This window comes from Baudoinia panamericana, assembly GCF_000338955.1.
Source record: "Baudoinia panamericana UAMH 10762 unplaced genomic scaffold BAUCOscaffold_1, whole genome shotgun sequence".
NCBI classification, from domain to species: domain Eukaryota; kingdom Fungi; phylum Ascomycota; class Dothideomycetes; order Mycosphaerellales; family Teratosphaeriaceae; genus Baudoinia; species Baudoinia panamericana.
The window spans coordinates 1207764-1232417 of record NW_006911257.1 but is presented as its reverse complement, the minus strand read 5'-3'; the positions used below and the strand labels follow the sequence as shown (position 1 = coordinate 1232417).

At 54.9% G+C, this 24654-nt stretch overlaps 13 protein-coding genes across 13 annotated transcripts; 7 read left to right on the top strand and 6 right to left on the bottom strand.

Moving 5' to 3' along the window:
• Positions 1-100: 100 nt before the first annotated feature.
• BAUCODRAFT_135691 (uncharacterized protein) lies at positions 101-1189 on the top strand (the record flags this gene model as incomplete). The annotated part of the gene is made up of 2 exons (XM_007673928.1): positions 101-867; positions 1066-1189. 2 exons carry the CDS (start codon positions 101-103, stop codon positions 1187-1189), a joined length of 891 nt encoding a protein of 296 aa, XP_007672118.1.
• Positions 1165-2626, bottom strand: BAUCODRAFT_135690 (uncharacterized protein). Its single transcript, XM_007673927.1, has 2 exons — positions 2548-2626; positions 1165-2496 (listed from the first exon to the last, which is right to left on the bottom strand). Exons 1-2 carry the CDS (start codon positions 2563-2565, stop codon positions 1453-1455), a joined length of 1062 nt encoding a protein of 353 aa, XP_007672117.1. The 5' UTR covers positions 2566-2626; the 3' UTR covers positions 1165-1452.
• Positions 2627-2905: 279 nt separating this feature from the next.
• On the top strand, positions 2906-4035 carry BAUCODRAFT_118654 (uncharacterized protein; the record flags this gene model as incomplete). The annotated part of the gene is made up of 3 exons (XM_007673926.1): positions 2906-3346; positions 3403-3553; positions 3611-4035. 3 exons carry the CDS (start codon positions 2906-2908, stop codon positions 4033-4035), a joined length of 1017 nt encoding a protein of 338 aa, XP_007672116.1.
• A 685-nt stretch (positions 4036-4720) lies between these two features.
• Positions 4721-5941, top strand: BAUCODRAFT_189712 (uncharacterized protein). Its single transcript, XM_007673925.1, has 4 exons — positions 4721-4988; positions 5039-5174; positions 5232-5858; positions 5920-5941. Exons 1-3 carry the CDS (start codon positions 4899-4901, stop codon positions 5696-5698), a joined length of 693 nt encoding a protein of 230 aa, XP_007672115.1. The 5' UTR covers positions 4721-4898; the 3' UTR covers positions 5699-5858; positions 5920-5941.
• A 535-nt stretch (positions 5942-6476) lies between these two features.
• BAUCODRAFT_61945 (uncharacterized protein) lies at positions 6477-8131 on the bottom strand (the record flags this gene model as incomplete). The annotated part of the gene is made up of 5 exons (XM_007673924.1): positions 6477-6629; positions 6823-6908; positions 7060-7124; positions 7491-7611; positions 7909-8131. The coding sequence occupies 5 exons, from the start codon at positions 8129-8131 to the stop codon at positions 6477-6479; spliced, it is 648 nt and encodes a 215-aa protein (XP_007672114.1).
• A 1667-nt stretch (positions 8132-9798) lies between these two features.
• Positions 9799-12392, top strand: BAUCODRAFT_189575 (uncharacterized protein). Its single transcript, XM_007673923.1, has 4 exons — positions 9799-9904; positions 9967-10195; positions 10252-11652; positions 11724-12392. The coding sequence occupies exons 2-4, from the start codon at positions 10183-10185 to the stop codon at positions 11939-11941; spliced, it is 1632 nt and encodes a 543-aa protein (XP_007672113.1). The 5' UTR covers positions 9799-9904; positions 9967-10182; the 3' UTR covers positions 11942-12392.
• Positions 12393-12734: 342 nt separating this feature from the next.
• Positions 12735-13489, bottom strand: BAUCODRAFT_81816 (uncharacterized protein). The gene is made up of 2 exons (XM_007673922.1): positions 13078-13489; positions 12735-13012 (listed from the first exon to the last, which is right to left on the bottom strand). The coding sequence occupies exons 1-2, from the start codon at positions 13278-13280 to the stop codon at positions 12910-12912; spliced, it is 306 nt and encodes a 101-aa protein (XP_007672112.1). The 5' UTR covers positions 13281-13489; the 3' UTR covers positions 12735-12909.
• A 70-nt stretch (positions 13490-13559) lies between these two features.
• Positions 13560-15558, bottom strand: BAUCODRAFT_100530 (uncharacterized protein). Its single transcript, XM_007673921.1, has 2 exons — positions 15332-15558; positions 13560-15031 (listed from the first exon to the last, which is right to left on the bottom strand). The coding sequence occupies exons 1-2, from the start codon at positions 15491-15493 to the stop codon at positions 13769-13771; spliced, it is 1425 nt and encodes a 474-aa protein (XP_007672111.1). The 5' UTR covers positions 15494-15558; the 3' UTR covers positions 13560-13768.
• Positions 15559-15645: 87 nt separating this feature from the next.
• Positions 15646-16590, top strand: BAUCODRAFT_189418 (uncharacterized protein). Its single transcript, XM_007673920.1, has one exon. The coding sequence runs from the start codon at positions 15759-15761 to the stop codon at positions 16542-16544; it is 786 nt and encodes a 261-aa protein (XP_007672110.1). The 5' UTR covers positions 15646-15758; the 3' UTR covers positions 16545-16590.
• A 46-nt stretch (positions 16591-16636) lies between these two features.
• BAUCODRAFT_61655 (uncharacterized protein) lies at positions 16637-17425 on the bottom strand (the record flags this gene model as incomplete). Its single annotated transcript, XM_007673919.1, has 2 exons — positions 16637-17043; positions 17131-17425. 2 exons carry the CDS (start codon positions 17423-17425, stop codon positions 16637-16639), a joined length of 702 nt encoding a protein of 233 aa, XP_007672109.1.
• Positions 17426-17518: 93 nt separating this feature from the next.
• Positions 17519-18022, top strand: BAUCODRAFT_189816 (uncharacterized protein). Its single transcript, XM_007673918.1, has 2 exons — positions 17519-17813; positions 18017-18022. The coding sequence occupies exon 1, from the start codon at positions 17611-17613 to the stop codon at positions 17794-17796; it is 186 nt and encodes a 61-aa protein (XP_007672108.1). The 5' UTR covers positions 17519-17610; the 3' UTR covers positions 17797-17813; positions 18017-18022.
• A 309-nt stretch (positions 18023-18331) lies between these two features.
• BAUCODRAFT_29304 (uncharacterized protein) lies at positions 18332-22361 on the top strand. The gene has a single exon (XM_007673917.1). The coding sequence runs from the start codon at positions 18344-18346 to the stop codon at positions 22172-22174; it is 3831 nt and encodes a 1276-aa protein (XP_007672107.1). The 5' UTR covers positions 18332-18343; the 3' UTR covers positions 22175-22361.
• Positions 22362-22561: 200 nt separating this feature from the next.
• On the bottom strand, positions 22562-24602 carry BAUCODRAFT_29303 (uncharacterized protein). Its single transcript, XM_007673916.1, has 3 exons — positions 24248-24602; positions 23641-24198; positions 22562-23448 (listed from the first exon to the last, which is right to left on the bottom strand). Exons 1-3 carry the CDS (start codon positions 24260-24262, stop codon positions 22897-22899), a joined length of 1125 nt encoding a protein of 374 aa, XP_007672106.1. The 5' UTR covers positions 24263-24602; the 3' UTR covers positions 22562-22896.
• Positions 24603-24654: the final 52 nt, after the last annotated feature.

Genomic DNA, 24654 nt, shown 5'->3' with positions numbered 1-24654 from the left:
TCACACGATCAGTTCTCCTCCACTGGAACCTGACGTATTCCTCTATGTAAACATTCCACGTACGCTGCATGATCCATAATCCATGAGCGGCGACTACGCAATGACCCCTGGGCAATGCTATTCACAAGCATCACTCCTAACTCTGCCAGCTGAACTCCGACAACAGATATATGGCTACCTCATCGCTCACGAAAACGTATCACATCCGCTACCATCTGTAGGCATAACCGCAGTTACCCACCGCCTGCCATCGACAAGAATTCTGCACATACATCCTACTCTCACCGAAGAGATCTTGGATTACTACTATTCCATCAGCACCTGGAAGCTAATCTTTAGCCATGCGTTCAATTTCTTCCGCGTCGACCCGGAACTACGGAAGCTTGAACTAAGTCCAGTACTCCGACGACTGCGAAAGGTTGAGGTTGTGTTCTTCTGCGACATACTCTTGTTAAAAGAATATCCAAGCTTCGGTATTGGAAGCTTTTGCGCGGAGATCCGACGCAGAGCAGACCGAGCATGCGATGTGCTGAGCCGTGCAGACGATCTGCGAGTCGTCACCGTTAGCTGGATAGATACTACGCTGACAGGTGGCTGGAGCGAGAAAGCGACTATTCTGGAACCTCTGCGCAAGTTAGCATTAAAGCGTGACATTATGTTCAGAATCGGCGAAATCAATGGGCCGGATGATGTTGACCGCGCGCTATTCCTGAAAGCCATGCAGGAGGTTCTGGGCGAGAATAGACAGCTAGATGCTGGTTTCACTGGTGCCGCTGACGAGCCTAACCGGTTGAGGATGCTTGCTTTCGATCCGAGGCAAGAGCGGCCAAGTTTGCACCAGCAAGGCAAGATCTCGCCGAGGCCGCGGTATTCGTACTGGAAGCATACCTCGATCGATGATGGCGTGGAACCTACCGACTCCGCCGATTCTGCTGGCAGCTCGTGGTCCGTTACAAGGATTGCGACGTAGCGTTCGCATGCTGCTAGAGCCCAGCCTAGCCGAATGCACTCTGAACCAGGTTGCCAGATGTGTCGCTGCAGATTATGTATTATGCAAGTTTGCAGTCTGTCACGTCCTGCGACATACATATTCCCTCAAGCGGACTCCCACGATGTGATACCAATGAGCTTGTACACCAGGTCGAAGTTCTCTCATCAAGTGGACCTGTACGGCGGCGTATCGTCTTGAATTGACGGCAGTATTTGAGACGTGTCCCTATCAGCGCTAAAGAGCTATGAACCGATGTGACGATCGTTTCAGACGGTCTGCAGTATAGTTCGCTGCTCGTACCGTAGATTCATCGGCGGAGCATATCTGTTGCTCCCTTGTCTACGTGTACTTATTGAGCATCTATCCGTTCACCTGTGCAGCATTTGCAGCTTTCTACTTTTATAATCTCTAGGTCGGACGTGGCCCTGTACATAAGCCTTTCTAATCTATTATACTACAGATTAGTCGAGCTCATCATCCTTCATCTTGTGGCCTCGCCTATTAGCCAGGTATATCCGCCCACTTTCGTACACGCCGAGATACAGTCCGCTGCCTAGCATAGTCCACACTGCCCTCAGCGCACCGCCTCTGAAGAGGCCACGGACGCCATGTTCGTGCAGGATCTCCCGTGCGATCTGCATACTCGTTTTCCTACTTGATGGTTGTGACACGGTCGTCAGGGCCCCTTTAACGTTCTCCTTTGCGGATTGCACCATTCGGCCAGTTGCGTCAAGGACTCCGTCCTTTGCAGTCTTGAGAGGCCCGGCCGAGCCTTTCTGACCATCGCCAGCACCATCCATCGCAGCCAGCATGATTCGCGTCTTAACAACGTCAATCGGTGTAGTAACAACAGCAGCGATACTACCACCAAGACCTGCGCTCGCAGCTGTGATCAGACCGCTCTCAAGCAGCGTGTTCGTACGGATGCCACGCTCATCGCGATATTGTCGTATGCTCTGCTTAATACGCTCAAACATCGGGAATTGCAAAGCAGTGAAAGGCAGGTTCCTTCCCGCGAGCGCAGAGTAGCCTCGCCAGAGCGCGAAAGGGTTCGAGCGAAACCGCTGCAACGTCTGCAGCGTCGCGTTGACCTTAGGGCGATCAGTGTTCGAGTTGTCGACCATCTGCGCATTCTGCTTGATCACTTCGGCCGGGGTCAGAATGGCGCATGACACGAGTTCTGCGAAGCCGGACGCAGCGGCGTGAATGAGCGGTTGCGGTAGAAGGTGCCCTCCATTATAGCTAGGGTTGTGATGCTCCAGGATGGACTTAACGCCCTCGTATGTCGAAAAGAAGGCCCCGGAGGATGGCAGGGTGGCGATGATGACACTGCCAACCCCTTGGTAAACGCCTCGAAACATTGACCGGTTGACGCCATTGTTTGCGGCGTTGGTATACAGTCGTTTGTAGTCAGGCGACTGGAGCCGGGTTTTGATCGTATCTAATGGATAGACGATGAGATCAACAGTAAAGGCTGCAACAGCGCCAGCTATCCATATATCAACCTAACCATAAGTTCAGCATGCAGAAGTAGATGTGCCGAACGAGAGACATACATTATGATTCTCGGACATTGATGTCCAGGGTTGTGCAATGCGTAATGCTGTTACAATGGCCTTCAAGCGAACATCATTGACACACGTTCGCAATTTGCTTGAGCTTCTGCATGGCTTTTCCCCACAAGCCACTCCCATCTCCATGAACTTAGTTTGTGCTCCCGGAACGGCTCCGAGACTAGACCATGTGAATCGTAAACAGTTGAACGTCATACTGCACATTGCACGCGAGCTATCAGACGTGTCGCAATATTGGATGCATTCTTTTGCGCTGCAATCTGTTCTTGTAGACACCGTCAACCGTGACTCTTTGGGGCGCCGTCCGTCATCCTAATCTGTACCGTCCCTACAAGCAAGCATGCCAACCCCGAGCGAGCTGGATGTCCTACCATCAGCACCATCACCCATTGAGGCCTCATCGTCACGGACAGGTTTCGCTAGCTGTCCGCCGGAGGAGGAACGCGTACCTCACGCGCCAAGAACAGAAAGATTGGCCACACCGGAGTCAGATGCGGTAGAGTCTGACAGCGCGGAGGATGAACCCATGAGGGTGCAGGGACCGACACCACATGTGGACGCGGAAACTCTCCCTTCAGAGGATGTAGATGGTGTCGAAGCGCACGACAAGGCAGAGCACATTGAAGATGCAGGCATCGAGGTCGACGTATCAAGTTCACCTGAGTCGTTAGATGCATCCACTGCGAGCGATATAAAGCCGGCACGATCAACACCGATTACAGCGAAAATACCTAGCGACGATGAGCCGCTCTACCTCACATTTCCGAATGATAGGTTAAGGGTGCGCCGAGTTTAGATCACTTCCGAGACCGAACGTTCGGCTGACGAGTATTCCAGAGAACGCCCAACTCTACGTCCTCGCTCTTAAGGCCAGGCAGTAGGTTCAGGGGTACTCAGCAGTCAGACCGACAAGTCTACGATGTCCAAGTTGAAATTAAAGACGTCGACATGGCGGAATCGTTCCTGTGTGGCTACCTGCGGATACAAGGTATGGGTTAGTGTCTTGCGCTCAACGATCCGAGCTTGCTGACACAGTGGTGACAAGGTCTTACCGACGATCATCCAACACTAACGACCTTCTTCGAAGGCGAAATAGTTGGGCCTAAGTATCTGTTCAAGACAACGCATCCGACGTGGGGATCATCCGAGAAGGTTGACCTGCAACACTGGGCACGCTTTCCAGCATGGCGGCCACTCGCTAAGAGCGCCAAGTCGCCCAATTTCACCCTGAAGAACTATCAACAGCGTGAACACCTGTTCATGCGCTGGAAAGAGTACTTCTTGGTGCCAGATCACCGGGTGAAAACCATCACTGGCGCATCGTTTGAGGGCTTTTACTATATCTGTTTCAACCAGTGTACGGGTACAGTCAGCGGCATCTATTTCCACGCGAAGAGCGAGAAGTATCAGCAATTAGAGCTGGAGCACGTCGACGACAAGGGTTGCATGGGCGCGATAGAGTTTCGATGACCACGAGGGTGGTCGCACGTGTATGGCGATGCGTTCCGAAGCGAACTGTAACATTACGATCCGAGCGTGTCTGCTCTCTGTAGACGACCATTGTACAGCTGGCCCGTTTCCCAGGAGGCTTCCGTGATGGGGTCTGCGCGGCAGCTGGCAGTCGATATCTAATTGGCTCGCCGGACGCGAAGCACGTGACAGGGACCAGACTCGGTCAGACCACTCGGGAATGGGTCGTTCAGCCAGCATGAACTGTCTGCAACACTTTTCCCGAGATCAACGTGCCATGCGGGTCAGAAACAGCAGAGTACAAGACTCACATTGAAAACTTTCGTTCATACAAGCTTTATTGACTCGCCAGTCACCAACTTGGCAGCGAACAATGACTCCAGTGCGTCTGTAACGTTGTATATGCAGGTCGGCACCACGATATTCAGGACAACGCCTGACGCATTCAGTAAGTGGTTCGAATATTCGGAGAGGCTGGTATAAAGCGGGGAGACCTTGCACGCCATGCAGGCGGGGTGTAACGCCCTTCTTCCCTATCAAGGCAATAGACCAGAAAGACGACCGCTCTACGCAAGCCACTTCCTACCCCTCGCACCAAAGATCACCTGAAACCGCATGAACAAGTGAGTGCAAACGTCAACGCGGCCACCTGGCCTGCCTGGTGCACATGCAAGCTGCGCAACCAGTGTGGCATGATGTCCACTTGAACTAGCCAGAGTACAAAGGCAGCTGGGAGTAAGTGGTTATTTCCTAGACTCAACATCCTGCTGTGTCTGCGGTTAGTCTTGCTATCTTCCACGTTCGTTTGCCAATTGCACTGTCGCTCTCCGTCATTCCTTGGTACGGTCGTCGCGCATAAAACTATGGGTATCATGAAGATCTCCAGCATGTTCATGGTTACAGCGGCTGTGATGCCCGCTCTGGCCCAGCTGTCCGCGCTCCCATCTTGCGCGGTAGGCCTGATTTTTCGTGGATGTGGGTACGAAGACTGATCGAAACGCAGCTTGCACCAGCACTCGCCGCCATCGGATCAACAGGTTGCAGCGCGACTGACATCGCCTGCACGTGCTCCGACTCGGCTTTCGTTGCCGCTTTGGCCCCGGCCATTCAGGCTGCCTGTAGCCCGTCCGATCTTGCGCGTACGTCGGAACTTGCTTGGGCAATCAATTTTTCCCGGCGCTAATAATGGACAACAGAGGCTATCCAGGCCGCCACCGTCCTGTGCGCGCAAGTCGGCGTGTCGCTGGGTCTGCCAGCAGTTAGCGGCGCCGCGACCGGCAGTACAGCCGTAGCCGCAGCCTCAATCCCAGCGCTTTCAACCACTTACTCTGCTGTCACAACTTCAGCCGCATCACCATCATCCTCTGCAGGGCCAGCTCTGTCAACCACTTACTCTGCTCCACCAACCTCAACGGTACCAGCTCTCTCGACGACATACTCCGCACCACCCAGCTCCTCTGCAGCGCCAGCAAGCTCGTCGCGTGTCTCGAGCAGTGCGGTGGCGCCAGCTAGCTCTTCGACGACGCCAGCGAGCTCGTCCCCAGCATCCAGCACTGTTGCGCCTGTGAGCGCCTCTGTTACTGTCGCCTGCATGGTCACCCAGATCAGCGACGGTATGCATAATCACAAGCGTTGGCGTCCAGAGTTATTGACACCGGCTTGAGGCCAGGTCCAGGCACCGTCAGCCGTGACCCAGATCAGTGACGGTAGGTTGTGAGTCGAAGGGACCAGAGCCACAATCGGCTGACACGCGGTCACAGGTCAGGTGCAAGCTCCGGCGTGCTCTACCATAACGGTTCGACCCGTCTCGCAGATCAGCGATGGTACGCCTCCAGAAGCCGCTCTGCTACCCAGGAATACTCGCCTGCTAACCAGACATCATAGGCCAAATACAAGCTCCGGGTATCACCTCCTCTGCGCGCCCAGTCAGCCAAATCAGTGACGGTATGTAAAGAGTGATTGCAAGCCATGTACGGCCCTGACAGTAGGCTCCAGGCCAAGTGCAAGCTCCGGGTAGCTCCACCTCTCGCACTCCCTCTGTCGCTCCAGCATCGGCCTCAGCGACATCCCAGGCGTCCCTCACCATCTCCAGCATGCAGGCCGTCAACGGTACGCTAGCTACCGCTACCCTCCGAACGTAAGTGCATGACATGATCTTCACGAACCTGACTCCACTGGCTAACATGATGATGGAGATCATCTGCTTCGACCGTCAACGCCGCAGCTCAGCAAACCGGTGCCGCCGTGCCAGAGGTTATGATGGACAAGGTACTTGGTGTCATGGCCGCAGTCGCTGGTATTGTCTTTGCCCTGGCATAGAGGTAGCGCATGCATTGGTGATTGGAATGAGGCGAAAAAGATAAGGGATGATGCAATGCGGAGAATGGGAGAATAGAGTGGTGTACTGCATACAGGTATCGCAAGTGGGCAGAATGTGGTTATTACCCGCTCATCCAAGCCATCATGCGATCGCCGCCAAATCTGGCAGCAAAGCGCAAGCCTTGCGAGCCCATAGGGAAGTAGGAGACTAGATACCATACAAGCGCCACAAGCTGCACGATCGCGGTGAGCAGGGTGAGTATGGTGCTCCGCAACTGGCAAATCGTTAGCCACGTCCAGCGCTATTCGTGGCTCCGACTGAATGCGCCTGGTTGGGAAAAAGTCGGACCCATTCCTGACCGGAACGCAAGACATTGCTCCACAGCAACATGCAGAGTAGGCTGTGAGGGCAGGTGCAGGGTTGGAAGGATCAAGAAGGCCACGTCGGAAATTACCGATTTGACTTACTCCGAGCGCAAAGTACAGCGTAAGCGCTATGCTGCCAAAGTAGGTGGCGGTGAACGGTAGTCTCTCTGGCGAGATCAAATGGCGGGCTATGTTGTCAACGGCTGATCAGCGAAATGTCTCAGACAAAGGATTAACAATGCAAGCCACGCCGCGAATCCCCGAGCCTTGATTGCTGCGGAATGTCTAGACGGCAGCTACGCAAGGTTCCAGGTGTGGTGTGGATGGGTGTGCTCTTACCGTACACTATCGGGCCCATCAGGACGGCCCATGAGCTTAGAAAGAGTGCCGAAGCCATTGACCATCTGACCGAGAAATGTTAGCGTACCATATCTCTCGCGCTCTACGAATAGCCCAGGCTGTAATGTGAGAGGCGCAATGCAAGGGTGCCGAGTGGTGAGGACAGAAGTGTATACGTCTGGTTCGAACAAGATAGACCACTCGGATCCGCCCAGGCCCACTTAAGCTGCAGATCAAACGGGCCTTGCCACTGCAGCTTGCATCCGCTGCCGTTGCGTGGCTGCACTGACCCTGTCGTTTCCGGTTGATGATGACGGTCCGGCTGATCTTTCGTGAGCAAGAGATACGAGGCGCTGCACACCCTCTCATTCACGCGCACATGATCCAGAGTCGGGGAGAATGACCAAGATAGAAAAACTAAGCATACGTACAGTATCGCGAACTTGCGCGGCCGGAGACTGAGTATTGGCAGTAAGGTGAAGCAAACGACGAATAAGGCGATGGCAGCTAGATTGAGGCCGCCGAAAACGAGGATGCGGTCCCATCGACTGACTGTACATAGTAGTCAGCAGGGTCCGCGGAAGAGCATCCGAAAGGCAGTGCTGCTGAGTGGAAGACTGTTGAGGAATGCCCAGTGGAGAGCCTAGAAGACTCTTGCAGGCCGCGAGCAGGCATGACTCGCAGATGCGAATGCTATGACCCGCAGCAGCCTCAGGGTAGTTGTATCCAGGTAGCAGTCCATGACCGCAGGGGTACATGCAAACGACCTCCATGTCCAATCGAAGGAAAACGTGTGCGTGGATTTGGTGATGGTGGTCATTAGCGTGCTAGGAGAACATCGTGACTTACGCGCAAACCACCCTTCTTCTTCCTCACGCCGTGACCGCGCAGGAAGTGGTGCCCCAGGTGCCTCGCCTTCATGTGTGGGCAGCCTTACGAATCCATCGCTGCCGAATGGGTTCAGCTTTTGCAGTGTGCCGAATATTGAACTCTCTCTGCTTGTGTTGGCGGGTTGCTCGCGGCGAGCCCATCCTAGATTGTTCATGCTTTCTCTGAAGGAGGTGGAAGCCATTGTCTCAACAGGGTGGAAACTTTCACAGCAGCTCGTGTAGACAATGAAGCTGTCAAAGCTAGTGCGGCGTCGGGGTGACGGAAGGTTGCATCAACCAGGAAATGATGCAGCCTAAAAGAGGGTCGCAAGGCCGCCTTCGAATTTGACCTCTGCCGCACAAGCCGATTGGCAAAGAGGTTCGCTATATGGCTGCCTTTTGCCACCGTGGACCCGCGCGAAGAAGGCGTAGACGCTTCGTGTAGATTCTTGGCAGGTGTGGTGCCAGGTTGTAAGTAGCCTCAGACAGAGACGCAGCGAGCTAATGCGTCGTTCGGATGAGCTCCGCAGGCTGCACAGGCGGGATGATCGTGCCGTCTACCGTCGGGGATTTGGATCTGGTGCGGCAAATGGCAAGGTCCAATGACAGTTATGCGAGACAGAAAGGTGTCAAACAGTCATGCACACAGATCGCCCTGGCATACGAAGCACCGCCTGGCAAGCTTGGAGCAAACAATGTCGCGAAGGTAGGGCGGGAGTGCAATGTCCGGATCGGTACCCGTTGTCTTGCACCACCACCACAATAACAACCTAGGCCTGCTCGAGCTGTGAATGGGGTTGGGAAGGTAGTAGTAGCGTGAAGCACTGAAATGGGGATGGAAAGCTGTGCCAATCGCACAACCACGTCGGAGTTCGGCCGGCAGATGTGGCTGATACGACCGGGGAAGATTGCCCGGAAAGCCTATTCAATTCCAAGTGCACCTGCACAAACCAGAGGCAGAAACCAACAGTGTGGATGAAAGAGCGTTCGAGGGCGCTACGTGTGCTCTCACATGAGTCATCATCTCATCTGCGGACGTGAAACCAGTTGGCGTGTGTCCCTTATTGCAGCACCTGATGGAGGGCGCGGACGTCTTACGGAAGCATATAAACGCGGCTCTGCTGTCGTTCAAACGTTGATATCGTGGTTGAGTGAGTAGCTCACACACGTCAATTACATACGCTTGTCAGTCATCGCCGTCATCATCGCCGGCTCTCGGCCGTGCCCTGTCTTACCGATATCGCCATTCCATCAACTCTCGCCCTTGACCGTTAGGGCACCTTGACGCCTTGACGTTCCGGCCTGCTGGTCCGCCAAGACACCCTCAGCGTCATACCCTTGCACCGCCGCAACCGCCGCTGCAACCCAGTGCTTAACAAGACAGGTATCACTCTCACCCTCGAATCCTCGTCCGCGTCCTGCTTCGACCGTGGAATGCATTGTCACCCGTTAGCCACCATCAACCCTAACATGTGCCACGCGTAGCGACACAAGGCGTCTTTTGACAGGAGACACAAAGCCAAAGGCGGATCTGCGTCCCGCCACGGTCGCACAGCGTACGAACCCCACCAAAGCCACCGCCCACTCTTCCCACACATTCTTCGTGTGAAGAGCGCAGCTCAAGGCCGCTGATAAGCGGTGCTCGAAAGCTTCAGCCTTGCTCTAAACTACCAGCAGTCTTCGCTTGCTTCCGACCTTGCATTGCAATTCGTTCGCCCCTCCACCAAACAGCTGCAAACTAGCTGCGCCAACCCACTGCGAATATCTGCGACCTCGACCGGGGAGCTCCAATCACTGCAGTCCAGCTTGTCGCGGCACTAGCCGCTTCTTGCGAACTCGACATCCGTTTCGCACCTCCTTACGGTAAGTGCATACCAGTCCTATCTCGTCGTTCATGCGGCGGCCGGAAGTGCTCGGCGCGTCTGCAATATCCATACCGCAGTGCTTCCGGGCCTGGGCAACCTGGGCAGCTTATGGCAGGGCGTTCCGCGGGCGACCGAACCTCTCTTACACTTACGGAGACTGACACTCTGTCCAGGACAATACCGCGCGCGCGTTGTTGCTCGTCCTTGACCTGACCGGCGCAATCCGAACAGACTGTCGAAGGAGATTGAGGATTCGCGAGGACACCACTGTGCAGCCGCAGGGAAGGACCCTGCCGGATACAGTTCGGCGACGTGGGAAAGCACCATCCACGCCATCGACCAACAACTGCACAAGCTCGAATAATCAAGGCGATAGCCACGGCTGAGGGATGATAGCGCCCTGTAAGTCTTCCCGTGCTATGTAGGCTTGGAAACGGAACTGACTTGCATTCACAAAGCCAAGGAGAATCTCACGGTCTTTCCTCCCTTCAACAGCCACGGCAACCACGATTCACCGATAGACTTCGGCTTCGAGCGGGACAACACAATGGGTGACACATATATCAAGTCGGAGCCGAATGACTCCTGGTACGATCCGAACCAATTCATAAGCTTCCCACAAGGTCAACAACAACACTTCAACAACGCATCCGGCAACATGAATATGAACATCAATCCGGCCAGTCTGACCAACGGCGGAGGTAACAGTTTCGGAGGCGGCAACTCCGGCATTGCCGACGACGAACTGCTCGACCTTCAGTTTGATCAGAGTCAGCAGCAGAACGGTCGCTTTGACATGAACCAAGGCATGCGCAACTTCATTCACCAACAACAGCAACAACAAGCCGTGCAGCAGAACGCGGGAATGCAAGGCACTGGATTGTTCTCCCATACGCCTGACGGTGCACCCATACAGTCACCATTCACTCATGCCTTTAACTTCGCACAATTTCGGCCTGAGCAACAGTTCGCTGGCGGCCACAGCATGCCGCAACAATCCGCAAGCTTCCGCCCACATGCGCAACACCGCCAGGTCTCCGACTCAAGGTCGCCAGCAACACCCAGCATACAAGTAGCCGAAGATTTTCCAGGAATGCAACAAATCCGTGGTCATCGGAGACAGCAGGGCTCGCTAGGCGGCAACGGCTGGGATAGTACTCCTAGCGGGCATAGCTGGGGCGAGTCATCACCCTTTCCATCTCCCGCAAACGGACAGCCGATGCACGCGCAGATATCCGAGGTTCTCAAGAACAATGGGCACCACGGTAAAGTTGCCTCGTCTCTCCCTGCCAAGATGGAAGGTAGTGGAATGCCAAATGTGCAGTCACAGGAAGCCAAACGCCGTCGGCGACGAGAGTCACACAACGCCGTTGAACGGAGGCGGCGCGATAATATCAATGAGCGCATCCAGGACCTTGGCACGCTTTTACCGCAGCACAGACTTGAGGATGAGAAAGTGCGCAAGCACTTGCAGACCAATGCGCCGCTCTCTCCATCAATCACCAATTCCGGCATGTCTCCACCGGCCGCCACGTCACTGCTCGCTGGCCCGCAAGGTCGCCGTGCGACCGGTGCTGGCAACATCACGCAGGGCTTGCCACTCGACGACAAGGACAAAGGTCCCAACAAGGGTGACATCCTCAACGGTTCTGTCTATTGGGCCCGCGATCTGATGTGGTACACGCACCTCAAACTGAGACAGGAAGAGCAGCTCAAGGAGCTTGTGCAACAGCTTGGCGGCATATGGCCGTTCGAGCAATCCGAGGACGAGCGGCGCATGCATAGCGAAATCTGCGAGGTCATCAATAAACATGTCAGCGACGACAGCATCAGCCAGTACACGCGCGGTCCCGGCTCTGGTAAGTTGAGCGACGTGTGACATCCTACGTGAGCATGTGACACATAGCTGACTCTTTACATCGTTCTCTAGGCTTGCGCGTCCCTGGTTTTACCACCGTTGCTGGAGAGACCCTGAACGGAGACGGCCAACCTGCAAACAATGGCTTCGCTACGCATCAGGCCATGAGTCCAGGGTTCCAATCCGGAGGCAGCGGAATGAGCAGTGGCAGGTCCCATCAGCAGCCCAACAACAACTACTGGCCCGGGGAGTTCAAGGAGGAAGACGAGTATGGCATGGAGATGCAGTAGTGAACTCGGCATTCCGGAGACCATACCGTCGCAAGCCCAGCGACTGCCGCCTACAACAGCTTGTTCTTCGTGAACATGGTGAAACGCTTCGTTTGCGTAGACTCCGGCTGCTGCAGTGACATACAGCCAACTTGATACAGATCTCCCCACTTCGACCATCTACCCGGCGTTTACGGCAACACCTGCGATGATTTCCGCGATGATACCACCCTTGATCTTGGCTTTTGCGGGCCCCGCTCGTCTTTCACTCGTTTCAAGATACCACATCTTGTAGCATTCCTGTTGGCGTTCGCTATACCAGTGTAATGAAGGACTCGGTTGGGCTTGTGGTTATGGCTACGGCGTTGCTTGGGGAGTGCTATTAGGTGGAGAGCAAGCAATGCTGCTAATGACGATACACTTGAGAACTATGCATATCAGGTACGGCCTAGACTGAGAACCCTGCATTTGCGCGCATCTGGGCAGGAGTTGAGTTCTGGGAGTGCAGACTTGAGGGTTAGATGACCACAGAACTTGTACTGGTCTTGTGCAAGGCTTCTCTTGCGAGTATCTAGAGGCAACTGATGTGCTGCGATAGAAAGCTTGGCATGAAAGACAGCCTCCTTCCGATTGCCTTAACCGTCTCGTAGCACCCCAATGCGCTTCGGTGCTTAACGTCCACGACCCTCCTCACCAACGAACTTACATCATGGTGCATCTCCGTGCCGTGAACGCGCTGTAGTGGCAGCACGCACAGCTGTCGTTCTAAGCGTTCATATGTGCGGCGTACGATGGCCTCCCAGTGAGCCCAGCCACGCGTTCGCTTTCAGCGCAGCCCGTAATGCCAACGATCAGCACGGCCTATACAGCGTCAGGGCAGTGACCTGCGTAAGGAAAGTGTGCTAGTATCCACTCGTTCCTGATGGAATCAGTGCGGTCCAGCGCTACTCCGAACAGCGGCTCATTGCTACCGAAGAACTTCAACGTCTTCACCTCTCTGTTTGCTGCTGCCCTTCTTCGCTCTGTGCGGCACCGTCTTCGGGCTTCTCCTGGAAGCCCAGATTTCTCATCGAGTCCGGCGCCATCAGATTGCTTAGTCGCCACCATCCCCGTCAGCTTCCATTATGTCTGCAAACATGCTTCATTGGATGGCTCACCGTTCCATCCTACATTGCAGATACGATTTAGATAGCTCTCTACATTCGTCATCGTTGACGCCGCGATGGCTGCGCAGGCATTTGAGGTATTGCTTCATGATTGGCTGGCATTCGGCTTCGTGATCGAGTGGAAAGGAGCCTCGTTCTGGCGGAATTGGCTTGGAGATGATTTGCCGTCCTCCCGGGCTACCGAAGGTGCTCATTGTTGCTCACTTCGCTTTGCTGTTCGATTGAAATATAATCGCTTCGTTACTGAATACATAGACTTCCTTCCGCATCCCTGAGTGGAGCATGTGGAGGGCGCTCGCTCGAAAAAGCGAAGACGCGCCGAGCTTAAGCGTTTAAAATTACATACTACGCACGACTGTCTTTCCATCTATTCACGAGAAGTAAGACATCGAACATGACCAATGGAGAAGAGTTGATTGTGATATACAGGCAGCGTCCGCGTAAGAGGCGGAGCTGCGTAAGGTTGCTTATTTTGCCTTCCAATACTCAAACAGATGCCGCTCGCTGTGCAATCGCCACGAGCCTTCCACCCCCCGCACGCTACGCTATGCAGAATAGTCTCGATGCCATCCGCGAAAAACGCCATGCTGAAGCTCAGAAGATTGCTAAGAGATTTAGTCCACCGTCGACGGGCAGATGGACACCGATCAGTAGGTGGACAGATACCACAGGAAAACGGCGCTCAGATGTAGTCTCTCCCGCTCTTTTGGAGCTCAATGAGCTTCCAGCCTCGAGTCTCCGGGTTCGCCACATCCTCCGGTATCCTGGTCACCCCGATCGCGTATGTGACCTGCTGCACTTTGTCTTCCATTCCAGCGGCGAGCTCGCCGCTTTTGGCGTTGCGGTAGACGTGTACCTCTTGCGTCCGGCACATGAGCACGAACACCGGGATCTCACCCGGCTCCAGCATCCTTGCAGACAAGATGTCTACGTTGCGGATGTCGAGAATCTTGCCGTCCGACTTCAGACCAGCCTGGGTATACTGGTGCATCAATGCCGAGTAGACTTGAAACTGCGCAGCGGAGAGCCAGAGTTTCAATGTCTCTACGTCTCCCTTCACGTATGCTTCAAGTACTTCGGGAAGAATGTAGGTCCGCATCTCTGTCAGAAACGGCTCCAGTTGAAAGGAAGGATCCATCTCTCGGAACTTCTTAATGACCATCGCCGTCTCGTTCTCGGCGAAGAAGCCCGCAATTCGGTCACTAACCGAGCGTGCGGTGCTGATCAGCGGGTTCTCTGACTCGCGGTATTTCGAGCCGAGACCGAAGAACCGCTGCATCAGTGGGTTGTTGTCACGGAAGCTGCGCCAGGACTCTTTCCACGCGGAGTCTTTGTGGAGGGTGACGTTAGTACCAGCGTTGGGATCCTCATCGTGGACCTCGTCAGCTGGCTTGGGACCGGTGCCTAGCCTGGCTTCACGCTCAAGCCGCTGTCGCCGGCGCTCTTCTTTCTCCGTCCACCCGCCATAGCGTTGCGACGCACCGTTGTCGATCGTGTCCTTAACGCTCTTGTACGCTTCAGTCTGTCGCACTGGTCGCGTAGCCTTCTCCACACCGGCGCCCACTGCCGCAGCGCCGTGCCGTAAGCCTTTCACGACAGGGGTTTGCCACGTCCACGCCGCACTTCGTCCGATCATGCCTGCTGTGCCTAGAAATGCCTTACCGGTGACCGTAGTCGCTGCCTCAGCAGCCTTCGAGTAGGCGCTCCTTGCTCGCTGGACGTTGGGATTTTGGGTGAAATCGTGAATACTCCCACTAAGCTGCTTCGTGCTCTCCTCCCACTCCTTGCTGGCCTTGAACTCGGCATTCAAAGTCTCGGTGAAGACCTGCCATGGGGTCTTGTTGCCGTGGGGTGGTGGAGCTGTCTCTTCCTTCTTCTTCTCCTTCTGCTCCCTGCCCTCGTCGCCGGGAGCTTGGTCCTCCTCTTCTTGTTGCTTCTGCTGCTGCTTCTGGAACCGAGCAAAGTCTCGCTCCGCTTCTGCTCTTGCCTTGGCGAAGGCTTCCTCTGCTTCACTGGAAGTTGACGTCTCCTGCCGGACTTGTTCTGACTCAACCTCTGGTCGTGGTTGGGCTTTCGCCTGCGGTTGTGATGGTGGTGGAGCCGCAGACTGTTGCTGCTGTGCTTCACCCGCCCTTTGTCTCGCCCGCTCTTCTCGCATCTCCTTGAACGAAATGTGCCTCACTGACACAGTTGGTGAAGGTAGTAAATGAGGAAGAAAGTGAGATCGAAGCGCAGAAGGTCGCACTATTGGTGATGGAGCATGTTGCCGCCATCGTGATGATGCTTCGCTGTATTGCCGTAAGTGTTGCGCTATCCGTCGGTAGGCTGCAGTGCGTCCATAGGAGAAGGATGGATATATATCGCCTCCTGCTCGTGATGAGAGGCTGCGGAATGCGGTTGTGCTCATGCTAGGTTGTCGCACCACAGTTCGAAGCCTCACGAAGGTTTTGGTTATCAGACAGAGATATGAACAAAACAGTGTTGTAGAGAGTGTACTTCGTTCAGGCGCAAAGAGTGTTGGTGCCGCATCCCTCACATGACAGGGCAGAACTCTTGAGCTTCGGAGGTTCAGGGCGGGCTTGGCAGAGCTGTCGAAAGAGGAAACAGCACGCTTTCGAGGCACACGAACATCTTCGCCTCCTTCTCGACAGCGAGAGTATAAGCGAAACACGATGGCTGCGCCACGAGTACAACGGCTCGTGACCCCATTCGTATGTCAATCCTGTCGCCATAAAATCCTCTCCCAGCACTCTATCCTCCGGACCTTCTCCACGACCTCCGTCTACCGCGCCGACGACCCTCCACCCGCGGCCAGTGCCGTTCAAACTACTCTCGGTGCGCTGAGCAGCAATATCACCACCTCTAATCGTTCAAAGGGGTTCAACAGTCCCACTCCGCCCAGCAAATCAATGGGGTTCATAGACGCCCTTGACGGTGGCACATCGGACGATCGAGACATTGATAGTCTACTGGGCGAGTACTCTAGCCGCAACCAGAATCCAACCTATCTACAAAAGCCACACCGAATCTACGTCTATTCGACGAAGCACAACACTCACATTACCTTCGTACAACCACCCAAGTCAGCCGCGGAGACGTCGGGTTCGGGGATCAGTAGCAGCGGCGCCAGTGCAGCGGAGAAGTCGAAGATGGTCACCGTCCTCCTATCTGTCAGTGCCGGTAACCTCAACTTCAAGAAGGCGGCAAGGGGAAGCTACGATGCCGCGTATCAGCTTTCAGCATTTGTGTTAGGTCAAATTCGGGAAAGGGGCATGCTGCGGGATGTTCGAGGTCTGGAGGTCGTATTGAGAGGCTTCGGTGCGGGGAGGGAAGCATTTACTAAAGTCATGCTGGGAGCCGAGGGAAGAAACTTGCGAGGGAGGGTCTCGGCGGTCATTGACGCGACACGTTTGAAGCTGGGCGGACCACGTGGTAAGAGGCCGCGACGGTTGGGCTGAGACAACTCCACAACATCTTTCTTAGTCTCTGCGGCCCTGATGTACGCGGAATCCACATCGCTATGGAAGTTCGGAGCATCGGCGTCTTTGGGCTATTCCAGATTCTTCCAATTCGCCATTCTCGGATCGTGATATTCTTCCTTCCACCACGCGACGAACTTCACCATCCTTTCTTGCCGGGTTTCGGCCCTCCTGATACCCTCCGCCGTCTTGATCATTGTATGCCGATGCAACAACACCCTGGGAACAACCTCGCCCATCTCGTGGAGCCGGGACCCTTTGACGGCATTGAAAACGAAGCACCTTCCCAATCCGACCGCGCCGATACCGTCCAGCCGGTCGGCGTCTGCCACAATGGCGACTTCCGGATACTCCATCACAATTCGCTTCGTCTCCTCTCTATGTTTGTCCTCGTATGAGCATGAGATGAACACAATCAGTCGCTTGATCGTGTCGATCAGCTCCCTGGGTGTACCGTGCTTTTCCAGAACGGACTCGACTGTTGGATCTCCAGGTTCGAATCTCGCAGGTGTGGCCGGGCGGCCGATTGGCTCACGTTCGACAAGTGCAGCGCTCTGCAATCGACTTCGCTTTCGTTCTTCGCGCCGCCGGTCGACAAACTTGCCATCTTCGATGTCGTGAAGTACAGCCAGGAGCTTGACGAGCAAGACATCGTACTGAAGTGTCGGGTCACGCTGTTGCTCGGAGGCAAGGAGCTCTTCGCAGAGCTGCAAAACTCGCCTGATATGCGCGGCATCGTGGGACGAATCCCAAGGCGGTGCGTCCATGTATTCTTGGACGGTTTGGCCCACATCAGCCAGGAGTTTGTCCGCCTTGGCCTGGGCTTCGGCTGGAGTGCACCCTGGGTACCATCTAGCCATGACTGTTGATTTTGAGGGTGACTAGGTGGCGTTCGAGCGAGACTATACGGATGACGAATTAAATGAGCGAGCTTCTGTTGCGAAGTGGCTGGATGCTTTCACCGACTCAGCGATGGTAGGCAGGCTGGCCTAAGGTTGCACGGCGATGAACGCGTTTATTTTTCGCGGGCATACGAATCTGGTTGATGTGGCAAGGAGGAAGCGGTTGGGGAGAGGAACATGCTGGCCCGCTCTTTAGTTACTGGACTCGTCAGATGTCCGTACTCCTTCGAAGATGCGATCAGCATGGAGCGAACCGTGGCGCTTGCTTTGTCCTCGGGACAAAGGTCGGGTCGTTTCCGTCGCTTGACGCTCACGAACCGCTCTCATAGGAGTCTACGTCGATAATGCAACAATACACGACGCTATCATGCCATTCTCTTGCCGGCATGGGGAATAGTTGACCCAACCATGGTGCTGTCGATAGCCTCGAAGCTGGCGATAACGAGAGACCGGCTGCCTAGCTACCATTGCCTGCATTCTTCGCGAGGCGGATCCACCGGTGACTCGAAATGTACCCAGGATGCACGCAGAGCTAAGACTGTTAAGTAGTCAAGTAATACATAGTTTAATCCCGTCCTCATCGCCGACCAACACCGGTCTCGAGGTACTGTACTGTAGGCGAAGTAGTACAAGGGGCGTATATGCGGCTTTCTACATCCCGCCTCACTCCACACTTGCGAGCCGCAGGCCGCATGCTCCGGCCCGCTAGCTACCGAACGCGTGGCAGTCCAGATGCGAACTCCTGCGGCACTCGCTAGGCGCATAGTCGTAACCATCGTCTAATGCGCCTGAACGAGTTGTTGCTCGAACATATGTCATAGTAATACGAGGCCCACGATATGAGGCGCACGACATGAGAACGCTGGGACCGCCTGGATGCAACCACTAAATCCGTTCTTGCGCGCCTTTTTCCGAAGCGCACTACCGTCGCAATGCTCGCCCATCAATCAACATGTGCTGCTGGTCCCGACAACCGAAGTCCTGCTCAACGCGAAAGATCGCGAGTCCAACAGCCCATATGCGGAGCTAGTGACAAGCGAGGAGTTCCTTGGCAGCCATGTGTTGCGTGTGCCAAACGGAAGTCAATCTGGCAACACCGTTGGGGAAGGCGGCAATGTGCGCGAACAGAAGGGCAAGGCGAAACAATACACTACCATCAATGGGCGGACGGTGATCGTTAAAGATGCCTTCGTGTATAGCAACAAGGGTTACAAGACGCTAAACCAGGCGCAACTCTTACAGGATATCATCTACTATCCTGATACGCTCGATGGGCAGCAATGGCTAGTGTACTACATATCCCGGCCTTTAATGGGCTCATACCAGGCAACGCCCGTCATACCAGCTGTCATTAGTGATGAACCAAGCAAAGAGCGACGGAAGCTGCTTGCTGAAGCTTCAGAAACTACGATATCAGGCGCTGGCAGCCCGCCCCTTTTACCGAAGAAGAAAGACGTCAAGAGTTTTGCAGATCTGCTCAACCAGTTTCCAATGATATCGAGACAGATGCAACCGGGCCTTGAGCGAATTATCCGCGACTTCGTAGCCATCAATGATAAGCCAGTACAGAAGCCTCGGTCTAGACGGTCATCTGTAAGCTCGCAGACACCGTCTGTCAGCAGTTCTGTCGCCTCAATCAAGTCTTCATTGTCCGGTAGTACGACCGTGCATCCGACCGCTTTGGAGTTAGAGCCAGAGGAAGAAACCATCCGAACTTCGCTGGAGACTGCCATAACGGCAGCCATCGATCTGTTCCAGCAGGTCGACAAACAACAGCTATCACTTCTCGGTGCCAACACAGAGCTTACCGGGCCGGTTGTGGAGCGTATGATTGAACGATACGTCGCTGAGCAAGTCCACGATCAGACCGTCTTTCCCAAAGTGTGCGCTGTTCGGAAGGCTGACGATAGCGACCTGGACTCGAAGATCCGTAAGATGTCCGACATCGACATTGCGCAGGTCGGGATTCCTGTAGAAGATGGGATGAAGGGCAAGCGTGAGCTTGCGGACCGGTTGGCGAAAGGTGGTGACGCGTTCAAGAGGATGGGCGTCGCTAGCAGCGCGCAAGAGATGCTTGAGATCTTACTAGCTACGCAGAAGGCTGTCACTGACGTGCCGAACTCAGGGGCTGATTCGGGCAACGCGCTGACTGTGAATGCTGACATCCTGGTCTCTATGTTACTTGTGGTTGTCATCAGAAGCGGCGTGCGACACTTGCACTCGCGCTTGCTGTATATGCGGTACTTCATCTTTACGGACGATGTTGAGAGCGGAGAGCAAGGCTATGCGCTGGCAACGCTTGAAGCCGTGCTGAACCACTTGACAAACGCGTCGCACGCGCTCCGCAAAGCTAGTAAGCGTAACAAACAGCTGTGGCAGGCATCGCGTGGCGGTGATGTGCAGGCGCTGGAAGCCATACTGCAGCCGTCAATCATCGCGCCTAGTGAGGACGCCATTTCTGAAACTCCTGATGCAGTCAATGACGAGTCGTCAGAAGACTCGGCACCGGAGACATTGCATCTTCGCGAGGAAGCCATAAAAGATCTCCGCCCGAGCGAGGGTAGAATGCCGGAGTTTGCCGCGGTCAACGGTTCGCTTGGCCATGTATTTCCGTTCCAGAGACCGCCAACACCGCCTCCCGAGCAAACAAGTGCGAAGATGAAGAAAAGAGTGTCCATGGCGTCATTACCGCGCAGCCAGTCGCAGTCATCAGGCTACTCGTCGCGATCACATTCGCGCAAGAGGAGCATTGACTCGACTCTCAGCCTCGGACCCGGCGGCGACCTCTCGTCGGAGAAGCTTGCGCAGACCCAAGATCCTGACGGCAATTCTGTGCTGATGATGGCGGTTGACGGTGGTCAAGTTCAGGCGCTTAGATTCCTGCTGAGCATTCCAGCGCACTTTCGAGCCGAGTTTGTCCTTGATGATGGGAACAACGCTGGTACCACCTTGCTCAGCGCGGCTGTACAGTCAGGTAACCGAGCGGTGGCCGATGAACTGCTTGAGTTCCTTCGGAAGCATACCTCAGACGAACAATTACAGCAATACCTAGCGGTACAAGACGCACAGGGCCGCTGCGTAGCTCACTATCTCTTCAACCAGCCGCATTTGATACAACGATTCGGTAAGAAGCTGCCTTGGCGGCTCAAGGACATGAACGGCCAGACACCGCTGTTTGCGCTCTGCCGTTCCTACGATCACCGCCAGTATCATACCATGGTAGACTCGGCGATGTCTCTAGCGGCTGAAACGCAAGGCGACGGGGAGCCTCTGCATCTTGATGATCACCTTGACGCTAAAGGCAATACTCTATTGCATGTCGTGGTCGACACGCAGATGATGCTCAAGCTTCTCCGGCATTGCGATGCCGATGTCAATGCAGCGAACGACAAGCGCTTCACGCCGCTGATGGTGGGCAGCAAGTACGGGCGGATAGATCTCGTGCGTGTCCTCTTCGGCGACCCTAGGGTCGATACCACCCTTAGAGATTTGCGTGGGCTGAGCGCGGTGGAGCTAGCTAAGGACGATGACGTGCGGAACCGCATTGACGACCTCGTGCTGCTTAGTAGGCCACCGGGAAAGGACGGCAGAACCACCACGGTCGTGCGCTCGTTCTTCGTTGAAGACGGCACGGTGCGTTTTGTGCTTAAATCTGGTGCCCAGAATACCGGCGGCTCAATCACCGTCACCACCTGCCGTCGCACGGTCACAGACTTTGAGAACCTCGCCAACTGGTTACGCACCGAGTGTCAAGCTTCGTGGCTGCCCGTGCACTTTAACCTCCCCTCGCCGTTCCTCATCCCATCGAAGCCTTCCCGGGCGGTGTTGCGGGATGCGCAGATACGGCTTGATAACTTTTTCTGTAATCTGCTCACGCACGGCACCTTCGCCACCCATGAGCTGGTCTGGGAGTTCTTCCTCGTACCGGAGCTGGACGCTCGAATGCTTACTGAGCGCAGCAAACGCAAGGCTGAGCTCAGGGTCGAACACGTAAAGGATGACTTCGAACCAGTTCCTATGGAGGAGACGCAAGAAGTCGAGAATTTTGTCGCATACGCCAAGGATCAAATCCGTGGCATGACCATGGCGACGAGGAAGGCCATGCGGTCTGTCAACAAGTACAGGATGACGTACAACGACTTGTCGGAGGCGCAGGGCATAGCTTCATCACGCTTGTCGACAGTCCTCTCCCTGCCGCCTGTATACGGCACGGCGTTCGAGCGCTATTCGAAGGCTCTTGTACCCACCGACGCTTCACCCTGGACAGCACTGTTCTACAGCCTGCACTCTGTCGTGTCTTCCAGCACAGCGATCCAAGTCGCACTGAACAGGCCAGCATACCTTATAGGGAGCATGACTGCAGCTCAACGCAACATCGATCGCTCTCTGGGCTCCATCTCCCGCACTAACCGCTGGACGCCGAACATTGGTTTGTTTGATGACGCCAAGAAAGCGGTCGCGGTCGACGCTTGGGACAAGGCCGGAAAAGCGCGCGGAGAGCTCGAGAACCTGGGCTGCGAGCTCAGGTATACCCAGCAAACTGTTGCGAGTGAGCTGGCGGTATGGCAGGATGAGCATGTCAAAGCCGGGCAAGCGACGTTGAGGCGCTTCGCGAAGGACATGGTTGTCCGGGAGAAGGCGAGGCTGGAGAACTTGAAGAGGGCTTTGAGGGGGATACGGAAGCAGTCGCCGCTCCCCGCAATATGAGCGGAGACCCCAGCGCCGACCTTTGGTGATGGTCTGGCCGGCTATGTATGGAAAGCTAATGTGCACATAGTGTATTGTAAGCTCACGATAAAGCCCGCATCTCAGCTCGCAGTCCAAGCATATGTCTTGACCAGCTTGCAATTGGGTAAGACGCAGATTTCACGCCGAGTTATCAAGACCTTCCCTGGCGACTGGCATGATGGCATGAATCGATCTAAGCACTTACACCGTCTGCGCACGTGCCACTGAGCCAATGAGCTTCCGGCAGAACACTGGATTGGACGGCACAATATGCCATAACCTTCGGGTATTGAGGAGCGCTGCATCTCTATAAAATGTGTCGTTACACGTAGAAATTGCCTCTTCCCACGGATTCTCGTTCACGCTCGCTGAGGGCTGGGAAGACGTTTTCAAATTCAGTATGTGTATTGCGAGAGACAATACAGAGGATTTGAATGTTTGGTGCATGCTATCTAAGTCACGCGGAGCGATCCGCGACAGTCAAACACAACTGACGGCCCGCAGGCGTCGTGAAGCGCATAGGGCGAGTGCATCTTCGTCTCTTTGTCCGGCGGCATTGCAAGTAACACTCGCTCCGCGGCAATGGCACCAAGCCACTCATGCGTGCGATGCTCGATGACATACACATTGCAGTTGGCCAATTTGACGCCTAATGCGAGTATCACATGTGACACAGCGCCCACTCACAGCAGTCGGATGGCTCAAGCCTTCGCCGCGCCCGCCTTGATGAGCAGTATGTCGCCATCCTCAACCACGTAGTCTTTGCCCTTCGTCATGACCTTTCCCTTCGCCTTGACTGCAGCTTCATCGCCTTCCTCCTTCAGCGTGCTGAAATTGTAGACGACGACCTGAATGAACGTCTTCTCGAAGTCGCCGTGAATCACGCCCGCGGCCTGTGGCGCTTTCGTACCGTTCCGAATCGTCCATTGCCGTACCTCGTCCGTGCCAGTCGTGAAGAAGGAGCCGAGGTTGAGGGCTTTGCGCATGGTAGTCACTATCTTGGGAAGGGCGTCTTTCGTACCGAGCTTCTTGCATTCCTCTTCTGCCTCTGCATCGGTCTCGAAGCGGGTCAGACGTTCCTGGAATGAAACTGAAATTGGGATAATAGGTTCGCCAGGAGCATGCTCCTTCAGCCATTCTGCGATCTTCGGTAAATGCTTGTTCTTTTGTCGGATATAGTCCTTTTCGCTCAGGTTGACGAGGTAGACTGCTGGCTTGGCGGTAAGTAGAAAGAGCGGGTTGATCACTTCTACCTAGATGCGCTGTCAGCCAAGCTGGACGCTGGTCCGAGTAGGGATGTACAGCAAAAGGCGGTTGCATAATCAGGTGGGACGTGTTCTCATAGCACCTCTGCGTTCATAGATCGAGGCGCTCAATGAGCTGGGATTATAGAGATGTGATCTCTTGTTCATCACGACAGGGACGGAAAGGTATGATGGACGTACCTCTTTCGGTTGCCAGTCGTGGTGCCGCACGTCCTTGCCAGACTTTAGCAGCTCTAGTACCTTCTCCACGGTGGCTTGCTCCTCTTTGAGCTTCTTCATCTCCAGCGACTGTCCTCCTCTTCGTGTCTGCTTCACCAAGTTCTCATGCGCCTTCTCCACAAACTCGATGTCCTTGATGCGCAACTCCTCGCTAATAATGTCAAGGTCGCGAATCGGATCGACATCACCTTCCACGTGGATAATCTCGGCATCGTCGAAGCATCGTACAACCTGGAACACAGCATCTACTGCGCGGATATGTGACAGGAAAGCGTTTCCGAGACCTGCACCGGTTGATGCTCCTCGCGTCAGACCGGCAATGTCGTAAACTGTGAGATTGGCCGGAACCTGCGACTTGGGCTTATAGTGCTCGCATAACCAGTCGAACCGTTCGTCAGGCACAATGACTCGCGCTTCTTCGGGATCGATCGTGGCATATGGAAAGTTGGCTGGGTTGCCGAGCGAGCATTTCGTCAGAGCTTGGAAGAAGGTCGACTTTCCTACGTTGGCAAGACCAACCTGTGCCGTATGTTAGCATCTTGTAAGTCGCACTGCGCAATGCACGCACATGTCCGCCGTACATACGATCCCACTCTTGAGGCTGTTGCCGGGTCTGCCCAGCAGGATCTTCTCCTGCTTCTGTTCCTTCTTGGGCGGCATCTTCTTCCTACTGCTGGCGTAGCCTCGCTGAACGGTGGCTGGATAAGATGAGAGTGGAGGCCGTACAACCTGCCGTCGCAGGCAATAGTGCAATGCAGAGCCTGCTGCTTGCGTTGAACGGTGATAGCGAGAAGTGAAGAAAAGATGGAGAGAAGATGGAGAAGACACGTTGGTCTTAGCGAAGACGACTGCGATTGCCGTCAATGAGAGTCACGCTGATTGCACACAGAGTCGTTTGTACTTGGCATACAAGGGCATATTGAATTAAAGTCGCAAACTGTTTCATACGAGAAAAAGCTTGAGCCTAAGGCATGA